The sequence below is a fragment of the Carassius auratus genome, chromosome 22, assembly GCF_003368295.1.
Source record: "Carassius auratus strain Wakin chromosome 22, ASM336829v1, whole genome shotgun sequence".
Lineage (NCBI taxonomy): Eukaryota > Metazoa > Chordata > Actinopteri > Cypriniformes > Cyprinidae > Carassius > Carassius auratus.
In genome coordinates this window covers 22,865,603-22,878,915 of record NC_039264.1, presented here as the reverse complement: position 1 = coordinate 22,878,915, position 13,313 = coordinate 22,865,603, and the positions used below count along the sequence as shown (strand labels likewise).

General features: G+C 36.6%; 1 protein-coding gene and 1 long non-coding RNA gene across 9 annotated transcripts; one reads left to right on the top strand and one right to left on the bottom strand.

The window, feature by feature from the left end:
• The first annotated feature begins 1,671 nt into the window (after positions 1–1,671).
• Positions 1,672–6,597, top strand: LOC113040053 (uncharacterized). The gene is made up of 2 exons (XR_003275150.1): positions 1,672–1,718; positions 5,487–6,597. It is a non-coding gene; the product is annotated as an uncharacterized LOC113040053 (long non-coding RNA).
• Positions 6,598–7,590: 993 nt separating this feature from the next.
• On the bottom strand, positions 7,591–12,354 carry LOC113040051 (cold-inducible RNA-binding protein B-like). Of its 8 annotated transcripts, none has more exons than XR_003275148.1 (8): positions 12,210–12,354; positions 11,479–11,591; positions 11,283–11,389; positions 11,074–11,191; positions 10,701–10,902; positions 10,541–10,606; positions 8,298–8,382; positions 7,591–7,781 (listed from the first exon to the last, which is right to left on the bottom strand). XR_003275148.1 is itself a non-coding variant. In XM_026198281.1 (7 exons), the coding sequence occupies exons 2-7, from the start codon at positions 11,576–11,578 to the stop codon at positions 10,301–10,303; spliced, it is 591 nt and encodes a 196-aa protein (XP_026054066.1). In that variant the 5' UTR covers positions 11,579–11,591; positions 12,210–12,354; the 3' UTR covers positions 9,261–10,300. The 8 variants fall into 8 exon arrangements, 4 of the variants coding, with proteins under 4 accessions (XP_026054066.1, XP_026054063.1, XP_026054065.1 ...); XR_003275146.1 differs by having other exon boundaries at positions 10,541–10,599; XR_003275147.1 differs by lacking the exons at positions 7,591–7,781; positions 8,298–8,382 and adding an exon at positions 9,261–10,305.
• Between the last annotated feature and the right edge of the window lie 959 nt (positions 12,355–13,313).

The following is a 13,313-nucleotide window of genomic DNA, read 5'->3' as shown; positions in this document are numbered from 1 at the left end:
ATAAATAAAAGAAAACGGAATAAAAAATAATTTTTTTTAAAAAGAATAGAGCAAGTTAGTTAGAGGTCTTTGCACATACACACACACATACATATACAATTGCATAATAAATGAAAAGAAAATACAATACAAAAGGACTGGAAAGTTAGTTAGATTTTTTAAAGAATAGAATTAGAATAGTGAGTATTAAAGTTAGATGGTCAAATAAAGATGGAAGAGATGTGTTTTAAGTCGATTCTTGAAGATGGCTGAGGACTCAGCTGCTCGGATTGAGTTGGGAAGTTCATTCCACCAGAAGGGAACATTTAACTTAAAAGTCCGTAAAAGTGACTTTGTGCTTCATTGGGATTGCACAATCAAGCGACGTTCACTTGCAGAACGCAAGTTTCTAGAGGGCACATAAGTCTGAAGTAACAAATGTAGGTAAATGGGTGCAGAGCCAGTGGTAGTTTTGTAGGCAAACATCAATGCCTTGAATTTTATGCGAGCAGCTATTGGAAGCCAGTGCAAATTGATAAACAGAGGTGTGACGTGTTTTCTTTTTGGCTCATTAAAAATTAATCTTGCTGCCGCGTTCTGAAATCATTGTAAAGGTTTGATAGAATTGTCTGGAAGACCTGCCAAGAGGGCATTGCAATAGTGCAGTCTGGACAGAACAAGAGCTTGAACAAGGAGTTGTGCAGCATGATCCAAAAGAAAGGGTTTGATCTTCTTGATGTTGAATAAAGCAAATCTGCAGGATCGGACAGTTTTAGCAATGTGGTCTGAGAAAGTCAGCTGATCATCAATCATAACTCCAAGGCTTCTAGCTGTTTTTGAAGGAGTTATGGTTGATGTGCCTAACTTGATGGTGAAATTGTGATGGAACGATGGGTTTGCTGGAATCACAAGCAGTTCTGTCTTGGCAAGGTTGAGTTGAAGGTGATGGTACATCATCCAGGAAGAAATGTCTGTTAGACAAGCTGAGATGCGAATAGCTACCGTCGGATCATCAGGATGGAATGAGAGGTAGGGTTGAGTGTCATCAGCATAGCAGTGGTATGAAAAGCCATGTTTCTGAATGACAGAACCTAATGATGCCATGTAGACAGAGAAGAGAAGTGGTCCAAGAACTGAGCCCTGAGGCACCCCAGTAGTTAGATGTTGAGACTTGGACACCTCACCTCTCCAAGATACTTTGAAGGACCTATCTGATAGGTAAGACTCAAACCATTGAAGTGTGGTTCCTGAGATGCCATTTGCCAGTAGGGTTGATAGGAGGATCTGGTGGTTAACCGTATCAAAAGCAGCGGACAGATCAAGCAGGATAAGTACAGAAGATTTGAATTCTGCTCTTGCCAGTTTTAGAGCTTCAATAACTGAGAGCAAGGCCGTCTCAGTAGAATGTCCACTTCTGAAGCCAGATTGGTTGCTGTCAAGGAGATTGTTGTGTGTGAGAAATGTAGAGACTTGTTTGAACACAGCTCGTTCAAGTGTTTTTGCAATAAAAGGAAGAAGGGAAACTGGTCTGTAGTTCTCGAAAAGAGATGCAAAGTTGCAAAGTCGTCAGCTATTAGAGATGAAGCAGGAGGAAGAGGAGGAGGACAAAGAAGTGAGGAATTTTTTTTTTAAAGCATGCGAGAGTTAGATGAATTGTTAATTTTGTTATCGTATTATGTCATTTTAGCAGAGGAGACATTAGCAGAGAAAGAAGATAGGAGTGACTGATACACAATAAGGTCAGTAGTATTTTTGGACTTGCGCCACACCCTTTCAGAAGCTCTAAGCTTAGAACGGTGTTCGCGTAGAACATCAGATAACCACAAAAAGTGGATACCACTTTAGAATACTGTTTCTTACTTACTGCATAAGTAATAAGGAATTATTGAAGAACTAACAGGTGATTATTCATTAACATTTAACTCACTACTGTTAACTACTAAGAAAGATGTGTCAGCAAATCGATATGTCATACAATTTTATGATTGTTTTAATTAACAGTTAGCTAGTCAATAACTAATTTATTCTGCCATACCTCCTGAAGAACATTTAATTATCTACTAGTTAAGTTTCAAGAAATATAACTATGAAATAACTACTACTGAACAGTTATACGCAAGTAGTCACTATAATAATCAGGCTGTGTCCCACAAATCAAATACTTGAGTAAAAGTACAGACACCCCAATACAATATTATTCCAGTAAAATTATAAGTAGCCTATTCATTTTCAAAATTACTTGAGCAAAAGGACAAGTACAAAGTACTACTACAACAACAACTTTTTTACAGTCCACTTATAAACCTATAATGGAAATTAAATATGCAATTTGTTTGCTTCTACTGTAAATGTTTAACTTTTGATTATAAAATGTTTGTTAAATTAGTTTAATTGTGGAGAGTATACATGTTAAAATTTAATTAAATATGCTGTATTAAGGAATGTTCTCATCTGAAAGAAACATCATAAACAAGTTGTCTTGTATTTTACAAAGTTTATGATTACTTTATAAAAAGTTATAATTTTTTAGAGTGTATGTTTGATTTAAGTCAAAATGATTTTACTTGATGAGGTTTACTTTAGAATACTCGCCCAGGTTCTAAGTAATTACTTCCGAATTATCTGATAAATCTTTATTAATTACTAAAGGCTTCACTATATTTTCACTTTAGAAAAGCCTGTTTCAGGTGACGAAATAAGTCCTGCAGAATTATTTGATAATTATTAATTACTAATGGGTTCCCTATGTTTTCACTTTAGAATACTGTTTGAGGTTCTAAGTAATTCTTGCAGAATTATCTAGTAATTATTTATTAATTACTAACAGGTTTCTAATATTTTAACTTTAGAATGGGCCTACTGTTTCAGTTTTGAAATAAGCCCTGCAGAATTATTTGATAATTCTTTATTAATTTCTAATTGGTTACCTGTGTTTTGTATTTTACATACAGGAATTGAACGAATAGATCATGTGGTACAGTCTTGTTCAAAATAATAGCAGTACAATGTGACTAACCAGAATAATCAAGGTTTTTTGTATATTTTTTTATTGCTACGTGGCAAACAAGTTACCAGTAGGTTCAGTAGATTCTCAGAAAACAAATGAGACCCAGCATTCATGATATGCACGCTCTTAAGGCTGTGCAATTGGGCAATTAGTTGAATTAGTTGAAAGGGGTGTGTTCAAAAAAATAGCAGTGTGGCATTCAATCACTGAGGTCATCAATTTTGTGAAGAAACAGGTGTGAATCAGGTGGCCCCTATTTAAGGATGAAGCCAACACTTGTTGAACATGCATTTGAAAGCTGAGGAAAATGGGTCGTTCAAGACATTGTTCAGAAGAACAGCGTACTTTGATTAAAAAGTTGATTAGAGAGGGGAAAACCTATAAAGAGGTGCAAAAAATGATAGGCTGTTCAGCTAAAATGATCTCCAATGCCTTAAAATGGAGAGCAAAACCAGAGAGACATGGAAGAAAACGGAAGACAACCATCAAAATGGATAGAAGAATAACCAGAATGGCAAAGGCTCAGCCAATGATCACCTCCAGGATGATCAAAGACAGTCTGGAGTTACCTGTAAGTACTGTGACAGTTAGAAGACGTCTGTGTGAAGCTAATCTATTTTCAAGAATCCCCCGCAAAGTCCCTCTGTTAAAAAAAAGGCATGTGCAGAAGAGGTTACAATTTGCCAAAGAACACATCAACTGGCCTAAAGAGAAATGGAGGAACATTTTGTGGACTGATGAGAGTAAAATTGTTCTTTTTGGGTCCAAGGGCCACAGGCAGTTTGTGAGACGACCCCCAAACTCTGAATTCAAGCCACAGTACACAGTGAAGACAGTGAAGCATGGAGGTGCAAGCATCATGATATGGGCATGTTTCTCCTACTATGGTGTTGGGCCTATTTATCGCATACCAGGGATCATGGATCAGTTTGCATATGTTAAAATACTTGAAGAGGTCATGTTGCCCTATGCTGAAGAGGACATGCCCTTGAAATGGTTGTTTCAACAAGACAATGACCCAAAACACACTAGTAAACGGGCAAAGTCTTGGTTCCAAACCAACAAAATTAATGTTATGGAGTGGCCAGCCCAATCTCCAGACCTTAATCCAATTGAGAACTTGTGGGGTGATATCAAAAATGCTGTTTCTGAAGCAAAACCAAGAAATGTGAATGAATTGTGGAATGTTGTTAAAGAATCATGGAGTGGAATAACAGCTGAGAGGTGCCACAAGTTGGTTGACTCCATGCCACACAGATGTCAAGCAGTTTTAAAAAACTGTGGTCATACAACTAAATATTAGTTTAGTGATTCACAGGATTGCTAAATCCCAGAAAAAAAAAATGTTTGTACAAAATAGTTTTGAGTTTGTACAGTCAAAGGTAGACACTGCTATTTTTTTGAACACACCCCTTTCAACTAATTGCCCAATTGCACAGCCTTAAGAGCGTGCATATCATGAATGATGGGTCTCGTTTGTTTTCTGACAATCTACTGAACCTACTGGTAACTTGTTTGCCACGTAGCAATAAAAAATATACTAAAAACCTTGATTATTCTGGTTAGTCACATTGTACTGCTATTATTTTGAACAAGACTGTATATGCTGAGGAGGCACACATACATTACTGTATATAAAATATAAAAACCTAAGGAACTGGAGTGGGGATGGTTTTCCTATCGGAAGCCGATTTCTCAAAAAACAATTCACTACACAGAAAAATCCTCTATAAAATTTGTAGCATTTATTAATATTGCATTTTCATACTACTACTACTTCTGCTAATAACATGAACATGAAAGGGTCAAAATTCAATGTATTTGTTTATAAATGTTCATTAGTAGTTATCTCATATTTATTTTTCTTCAACCTTAGATAATTAATATAGTTATTCAGGAGATATGACAGAATACATTAGTTATTGATTAGCTAAGTGTTACTTAACACAATCATAAAATTGTATTACATACTGATTAGTTAACACATCTTCCTTAGTAGTTAACAGTAAGTTAAGTGTTAATGAATAATTACCTGTTAGTTCTTTAATAATTGTTTATTAGTTATGCAGTAAGTAAGAAACAGTATTCTAAAGTGTTACCCAACAGTGTTAGTTGTGAATCAACAAGTTGATGATAATCACAGCTCTAACAACCTTTAGACTACTTTCGTGACAAGGTATCAAAACAAGCATCTTGTGGGTGTTTTTTTTTTTTTTTTTAAAGTATAAAGGATTATTTGATGACAGCTGTCCACTGTAAACGAAGGCAGGTTAAATTGCCAGATTTAATAATTTATTCAGAAAGGGTGTACAATCTGACAAAAGAGCTTCACAGTTACAAACAGTAAGATAAAATCAGTTACTTAAACTTAATTATGGAGATGATGCAAATTATGCAGTAATATAGTGTCATTTTTCAGCTCAAGTCAGTTCGGTGTTGGTTCAGTTCAGTTAATAACAGTGTAAATTTCATCTACCTCCATCTGTCTGTGGATCAGCAGCTTCCTGACAGACTGGCAGCAGCTAGTGAGACTGGGAAAACCCACATCCAACAGCTGCACCATCAGCACTGGAGCTCCTCAGGGCTATGTTCTCTCCCCACTGCTATTCTCGCTCTGCACAATTGACTGTACCTCTACTGACAAACTCCTGAAGTTTGCAGATGACAACACAGTCATCAGCCTCAACCAGGATGGCAACGAGTCTGCTTATAGACAAGATGTTGAGCAGCTGTCTGTCTGATGCAGTCACAACAACCTGGAGCAGAAAACTCAAAACTGTGGAGATGATCCTAGATTTCAGGAGGAACCCCCCACTTTCCCCACACTCACCCTCATGGACAGCACTGTGACTACAGTGGGGTCATTCAGGTTCCTAGGAGCCACCATCCCTCAGGACCTGAAGTGGGACATTCACATCGTGAAAAAGGCCCAGCAGAGGTTGTACTTCCACATGAATCATAACCTGTGTTCTGTAATTCATTCTACTTCTTTATTTCCTTCTCAAGGATTATGTTAATACAAATGCATAGCTCTTTATTTATACAGCTGTAAATGGAGTAAATAATGCTGTAAGTCTGTACATGAATCTAATGTTCCAGACTCATACACATTATTTATTGTGAAGTCTTGTTATTGAAGTGTTTTTCTGTTCTCATGTCAAATATGTGTGTTATGTGTATCAGGATCACCTTAAAAAAAATTCATTGTGTTTGCACACACATATAAGCGAAGAGAGCTAATTCTTATCTATTTTGAAATAAGTTCAATTCAGCAGCTCTACAGAAAACTATAGCCATAATTAAGTTTTGATTATCATTGCAGTCATATCAGTATTCCTGAATATTTTACACTAGTGACATCTGTTATCCGAAGTGGCGGTTATATCACTGTATTTTAAATGTATTCATAATTTTGTGAACCTGGTCTGGAAGATATTAAAAAAAAAATGTAATTTTAAGTCATCTTATGGCAGATTTGGGGATCAGTGAAACTAACTTGTACCTGATGGCATAGAGGTAGATCCCTTCCATGCCCAGAATTCAATATAAGAACAGACATCTTTGCTTCTAAAGGAAATGCATAATGCTGAACGATTTCACTACCTTCAAAACTAGAAAAAATGCCTTTCGTGGTAGGAAATGGTTGGTTGACATTTGACGAATACACTTTTACTTTTGCAGCACAGGTATTTCAAGTGGCACCACTCACAAATTATCTATAGAGTATCAGTACATTTTGAAATACTAATTATCAAATTATATAATCCAGACAGATTTTGAGGGTGAACTTGTTTGTGGATGAGTTGCAATTGATTTTCCAAAAACAAGGGAAATGCATTTTACCTCACAGTACACAAACATATTTCCCATTATCTTCCATGGATTCTTCAGATCATGTCATCCGACATGCCAAACATATTAGATCAAGTCTCCAAACCAGGAACATTAGATCTAACCCCAGATGCCAAACACCAAAAACCATTAGCAGTGGTTTGTCTGATACCTGAACCCAACAAAAATTAACAAAGCGGAGATAATGCATTGTAACTTATTGAATATTTCTTTGTGCTAATATTGAGAGAATTATTATACAAGATATCACGATGGAAAATTACTGCTCACTGCTAAAAACCTAGAAATGAAGACACTTTCTGTTTCTTGTTAAGACAAGCCACACACCACAAGAGCATAAGATTAAACTGCAACAGAAAAATAAAACGACTGATCAACGAACCGATCAGCAATATTAGCCAATAAATGGGTAAAATTATTAAACTTTAAAAATAAGTGGATATTAAAAAAGGATGCCTTTAATCTAAAAAAAAAAAAAAATCCTATAAAGAATCCTTCAAACAGCAAGCTAGATAAACTTCAGTAGTTGTTTAATCCAATCGTATTTAAGAACTAAACCAACCTGTCTAAATTTGAAAACTTTAAAACTTTATAAATCCTAACTGGTACTGCTAAAGCCTAATAAGAGTTTCATTTTCTTGGGCCTGTGTATAGCTGGCCACCACTGCCGCCTTGTGGTAAAAGTGTACTGAAACATTGCCACTAAACCAGTGCGAATAAATCCAAAGTACTGAACAAAACAGATGTAAAAAAGCTTTATTGAATTGATGTCATTCTCACAACAATTCGAGTTAACACCTTTATACAGAAACACTGCTTTCAGCAAAATAAATCAAACTTAAATCTAGATCGAAGACTGATCATCTTGCAAGTGTTTTGACACTTTCTCTGCTTTCTTTCGGGAGAGATGGGTTCATCTGCACAGCAGGGATTTCCATGAGCTCTGAAAAAGCAAAGCCAAGTAACTTAAGCCCTTATAAGAAAGAAAAACAATCAAACAAGCATGCATGCAAGTCAAGTGTACGGTGCTTAACAATTAGAGAGTATCCACTGAATGTAAACATTTAAACTGGGATCCAAGCACAAATAACAGACAACGGATCAGTGTGATGCATGAGACAAATTGTTGAATAGAGGAGTTAAATAATCAAAAAATATCTTTGTAGCTTCGTAAAATTATGGTTGAACCCCAGATTTCATTTGCATGGTTTTAACTTGATATGTTTCTGGGCCTTGTTACCCTTGCGGTCTATGAAGGGTCAAAGAGCTCACAGGGGTGCATCAAAAGTGTCTTAATTTGGTGTTCCAAAGATGAAGAAAGGTCTTATGGGTTTAGACATGTGGATAATTAAAGGTCTTATTTTTCCATTTTTGGGTAAACTATCCCTTTAATCTTTAACAGAACTTCGATTACTCGCATCAAACTATTAGTAATTTGATTCTACAAGTAAATCCATACCTCTGTGTTTTTGCCATGAAAATGAGGTCATTTCGAAAGGTCATGCTCCTCTAGTTTTCAAATACAACACATCCAGGGAGTCAGTCTGAAAAATAAAAGGTTATTTTAGTTTACAGATGATGTAAACATCATAGGACAAAACATGCATTTAAAATATCTTCCAAAATAATGCTACACAAACACTTCTAGATTAAAAAAATATATATAAAAAAATTGTTATTGTTTAAAACAAAGGGCCAAACTTTTAGCGAGCTTCCATAGTTAATCACTCAAGATGTGGCAAAAAAAGCTACATCAACTTCAAAACTTTTGACATGGGCGACTTAAAACGGACCAAAATAATCTTTAAAGTTGGTGCAGACAAAATTTGCAATCAGAACAGGGACTTTTAACTCTTTACAGAGGCCACAAGAGATACTTTCCACCAAACACAAGCACACACTATATATGTATATTAAAAGTTGTCATGCTTTTTAGAGGAACAGGAAGTGTTTTTTGTTTTTTTTGGGTGGGTTGTGGATCGGGATTGAACAGATTCTGGAGATGTTATCACTGGTCGAAGCAACATTCGAAGAAAACATGGACAATGAGAACGGTTGTAGGATGCGTACAGGAGAGCAAAAGGGTTTACCTCACATTACAGGCCTATCTCCACAAATGACCTAGTCAAGAGAGCAGCTTTCATCTCAGGATTCTTGAGTCGGAAGGCACAACACTTCATTCTCCAAGGACATTGTTGACTTCCGTAATTGCTAGCAGAGAACTCTTGGATCCAATGAAGCATTATTCAGAACCATTGGTTGCTACACCACAACGTTGCATCTTTGTCAACTTATCTAATCTGAAGTTTTATTGGTCTAATGGAAAATACTTAGGATCCCAGATGCTAAAACCCCAGCTTATCCACTCCCAAGACATTCATTTGGCTTGTATTGAGCTTTTTAATATCGAAGGCAAGAGAGAGCATTTTCCAACCATTTTTCTTTAATGAGCTTCATGAATCCAGATTAATACAAAAAGAAAGGATTCGGAGGTGTTGATATACAGAACAGAGCACATTTCTTTCCAAGGTGGAACAAAATCTTGACATATGTTCAGTCCACAGTTGAGCATACTTTTAAAATTAATTTAGACTGGTCAAAGAGTAAAGTACTTTGGGCCAACGGTCTTAATGCGAGGCAGAATGACCCACTTCAGTGGTTTACTCTTTGGATAATTCATATTTACAGATCTTTAGCAACATCAAGGAGGTTTGCCGGAGAGAACTCCAATGCAACATGCCTGCCTTGCTTCACTAAAGGAATGCATCACAAAATGGAGGTGGCAAGGAGCAATAAAGAACACATCACAGCTTATCAAGCTTCTATTGGAGGATCAGATTAGAATATTTTCAGGTGCCGTTTAAAAATTGTTCAAATGCCCCTCGAAGCACTTTCAGTGAGCCGATATTAAGAAATTGGTCCAAAGAGCTTGGAGGAAATTGGTTTTTAGAAGCTATCAGGCTGTGTTGGACAGGTCAATTTTCACGCATGGTTTCAGAGACAGAGTTTCTTAAACACACACTGAAAATAAAAATAAAGGACAATTTCCAACCTCTGTGAGCATCTATTATTACACAAATCGCAAGGTAAAATGTCAGATACAGGTAGCCTCACAGGGCTTGAAAACTCTTACAGGAAGTGAATGCTCATGGATAATAGGCAGCTCCTCAATGAGAGGAACATTCTTGCGGATACTTGACACGGTAAAATAGGAGTCTCTCTTTAATAGAACATTTGAACCAGAACAAAAAAGTTAAAACAAAAAAGGTCTTCCAAGAGCGCATCTTTATATACAGCCAGCGAAGGGATGATCTTGCAATCAGGATTTTTTTTTTTTTACTCGTGTGAAGCTGAGGACAAGAAGTAGGCAAAAGGGTAAAGGCACTGGAGCATTGTGAACATCCTTTTCCAAACAGTGAACTGACACCAAGACATGATTCTTTTCCAACAAGGTCTTATGGACTATTCTGAAGAAGAGCACAAAACCGACTTTAGTCACTACTATCGTAAAATGAGCTTTTGGATTGTGGTCATTTCCAAGATAAAAAAGGCAACCAAGTTGACTGAACTCAAGTTCGAAAATGGCAATTGTCTTTTTCTGCCTGGGTCTATAGACATTATTTTAAAACCCCACAAGTGGGCTGAGATATACTGGTGCAGTCATTTAGTTAAAATTAGTAATTCTGAACAATCAATACGTACCATAACTGTCGTAGCTGTCTCTGTAGGATCCACCAGAACGGTCATATCCACTCTGGCTTCTAAAACCAAAAGTAATATTTGCCATATTTAAAGTGTTCATGGCTACAATGATCGTAAAAATGTTCCTTGTGCAAAATTGTTCCATGTTTCAATCCCTTACCTGTTATCCCTGTATCCACCGCCGCTGCCACCCGAGTATCCACTACTCCTGTTTGAGTATCCGCCACCACCGTAGGATCGGTCACCTCCACCATAGCTCCTCTCTCCTCCCCCATAGCCCCGATCACCACCACCATAGCCCCTATCACCACCAAAGCTTCGGTCACCTCCGTAGCTTCGGTCTCCACCATATCCTCCACCACCTGTGTAACAACAACAAAGTTAGATCAATAAAACTCATGCAAGAAATACAACATGCATCCATCCAGGTGGTCTACCAGCTTTGTCATGATAATTACAAGCCACCAAGGATACTTGAAATGCAAATACAGCCATCGGTTAATACAATTGCATTCAAGATTAAGAATACCAACCTCTACCTCTTCCTCCTCTGAAGAACCCTCTACCACCAGAAGAACCTCCTCTAAAACCACCAGAACGTCTACCAGATTTGCCAGCTTCATCAACACGAATCATGCGGCCATCGACAGACTGCAAAAAGATGCATTTTATGGTTAGAAAACTCACTTTAGGCCTCCACCCAGTTTTACACATTTCCATCCTTAGAGGGTGTTGATCTTACCTTTCCATTCATTGCAGCCATTGCATCCTTGGCATCTTCTGGATTTTCAAACGTCACAAAGCCAAAGCCTCTGGAACGGTCCGTCTCACGGTCCCGGATGACATCAACTGGAGCAAAAACAACAACATAATCAATAAAGATGTGTTTGACATCTTTAATTTCAACAAACTTCAATGAAAAACTGCTTAAAACAAACCTTTGGCAATTGACCCATATTTGGAGAAAGCCTCCTCCAAGGACTGCTCTGTGGTCTCATAGCTCAGACCACCAATGAAGAGCTTTCCCTCGTCAGACATGTTGAATCAACTGCTGGGAAAATATTTATCATAAAACAAAGTTATTTAAATACATTTTGAATTTTTTTTTTTTTTTTTAACATCACAAGGTCCGAAGAGAATCAAATTAACAGCCGGCTTAACACTCGACATTTTTTTTTTAAGTGCGCAACAAGGAAACGCCATTTTCTACCCGTCTTCTTCACAGAATGCTGCAGCCATTTTACCACAAAGACACGTTTTACCAGATTAAACCCTTTAAAATCTACGTTTTCAAATCTTCACCGAATTGGGTTTTAAATATTGCATGAATAAATAACAATTCGTTATTCCATTCACAAGCTTTGTTTAAAGTATATCAGTAGAACTAACGGTTAGGTCACGCTGTACTTTAAGAAGAACAAAGAATCCAATACAATTCGACAGAATTAGCTCCATGTACACACTGCATTCGAAGTAAAAGAGCGATTATAATGCAAAACGCCTACACAATGTTCCTACTTTAACATTTCTCAAATTAGAACACCAGAAAAAAGCGTATAAATACAATAAACGAGCCACGATTGTAAACCAGACATCAATATAATATATAATCAGAATACAATGTTTTGTTTTAGCCCGAGCACATTGGAAAAAGTGCAGTACTTCTCACCTCAGTTTTTTCTCGAAGACACAAAAGGGTTGCAGGACTCGACGCCGGCTGCTGCAAAACAGAAGTCTACACAGAAAATGGCGCCAGTTTAAAGTCTTCACGTGACTGCAGATCTCTGAGGGCGTGTTCTCATCGCGTTGCGTCGCGTCACAGGCTTGTACGTGCAGAAAGAACTGGCTCTACCTTTGTTGTTTTTCTCACCTCTTTTGGTATTGAGATTATAATAAGAATCTCTTGAAACACATATCGAGGGTTTTCCGTGGTGTAATTCCTGATATGTCTTTGAAGTATGAAAATTATATTCTAGGATAGCCTGTACACATGAGAGTGAACAGTCATATGTTTTTTTTTAATTTGGTTCCTGGCTTAGGCAATTTTTTATAGGCTACGTAAAGGTAAATTTAGCAAGTGTAAGACTTTCTATAGAAATTTTCTGTACAGATTTAAAATTCTATATGTGTTTGATTTCTGACTCTACTTATAAGAAAGTACAAACTGAATCTGTTCAAAAGGTAGGCAACAATATTGTCTTGCGCCCTTGTACTGTATATGTCATTCTGTTGCATCTGTTTGTATTAAACAAAAAGAAAGCACAAAATGCTACCTTTGTTGTACTTCAATGCAGTGCTGTTTGCTTTTTTTGCAACAAAAAGCCCAACTTTGTCACTTTGAATGTTAATTATGCTCTTACACAAAAATATGATTTTTATTTACATAAAGATATTATATAATCTTAGGTAAAGGTCCTAGATTCATGCAAGGCAAATGTGCACAAAAAATGTGTTTTTGTTGTTGAAATATTTGTTGAAATATTTAAATAAGGTACTAAATTGATATGTTTTCAAAAACATCCCCTTAAACATTTTATTTGTATTTTTTATTTTATTTTTTTGTGGATGTGCAATGCTTGATTATTCTAGGCTATATTTTTTGTACGTTGTACTATAGCTAGGCTATCGTCTGCGATTAATAAAAAAAAATAGTGCTAGTTAAACTCTGTAAACAAATAACTGAATCAGTCAATACCAAATTAATCACTGATATGGCATAATCTGTGGTAATCATGAGGGTTTTTTTTTAAATGTGGTGAGAGGTTGATTATAT

Excerpts from the sequence above, each read along its gene's own strand:
- LOC113040051 (XM_026198278.1), bottom strand. The coding sequence starts at position 11,578 with ATGTCTGACGAGGGAAAGCTCTTCATTGGTGGTCTGAGCTATGAGACC. Across the intron at positions 11,390-11,478 it reads ATATGGGTCAATTGCCAAAG|TTGATGTCATCCGGGACCGT; the intron begins GTTTGTTTTAAG and ends TTTTTGCTCCAG. Across the intron at positions 11,192-11,282 it reads TGGCTGCAATGAATGGAAAG|TCTGTCGATGGCCGCATGAT; the intron begins GTAAGATCAACA and ends ATCTTTTTGCAG.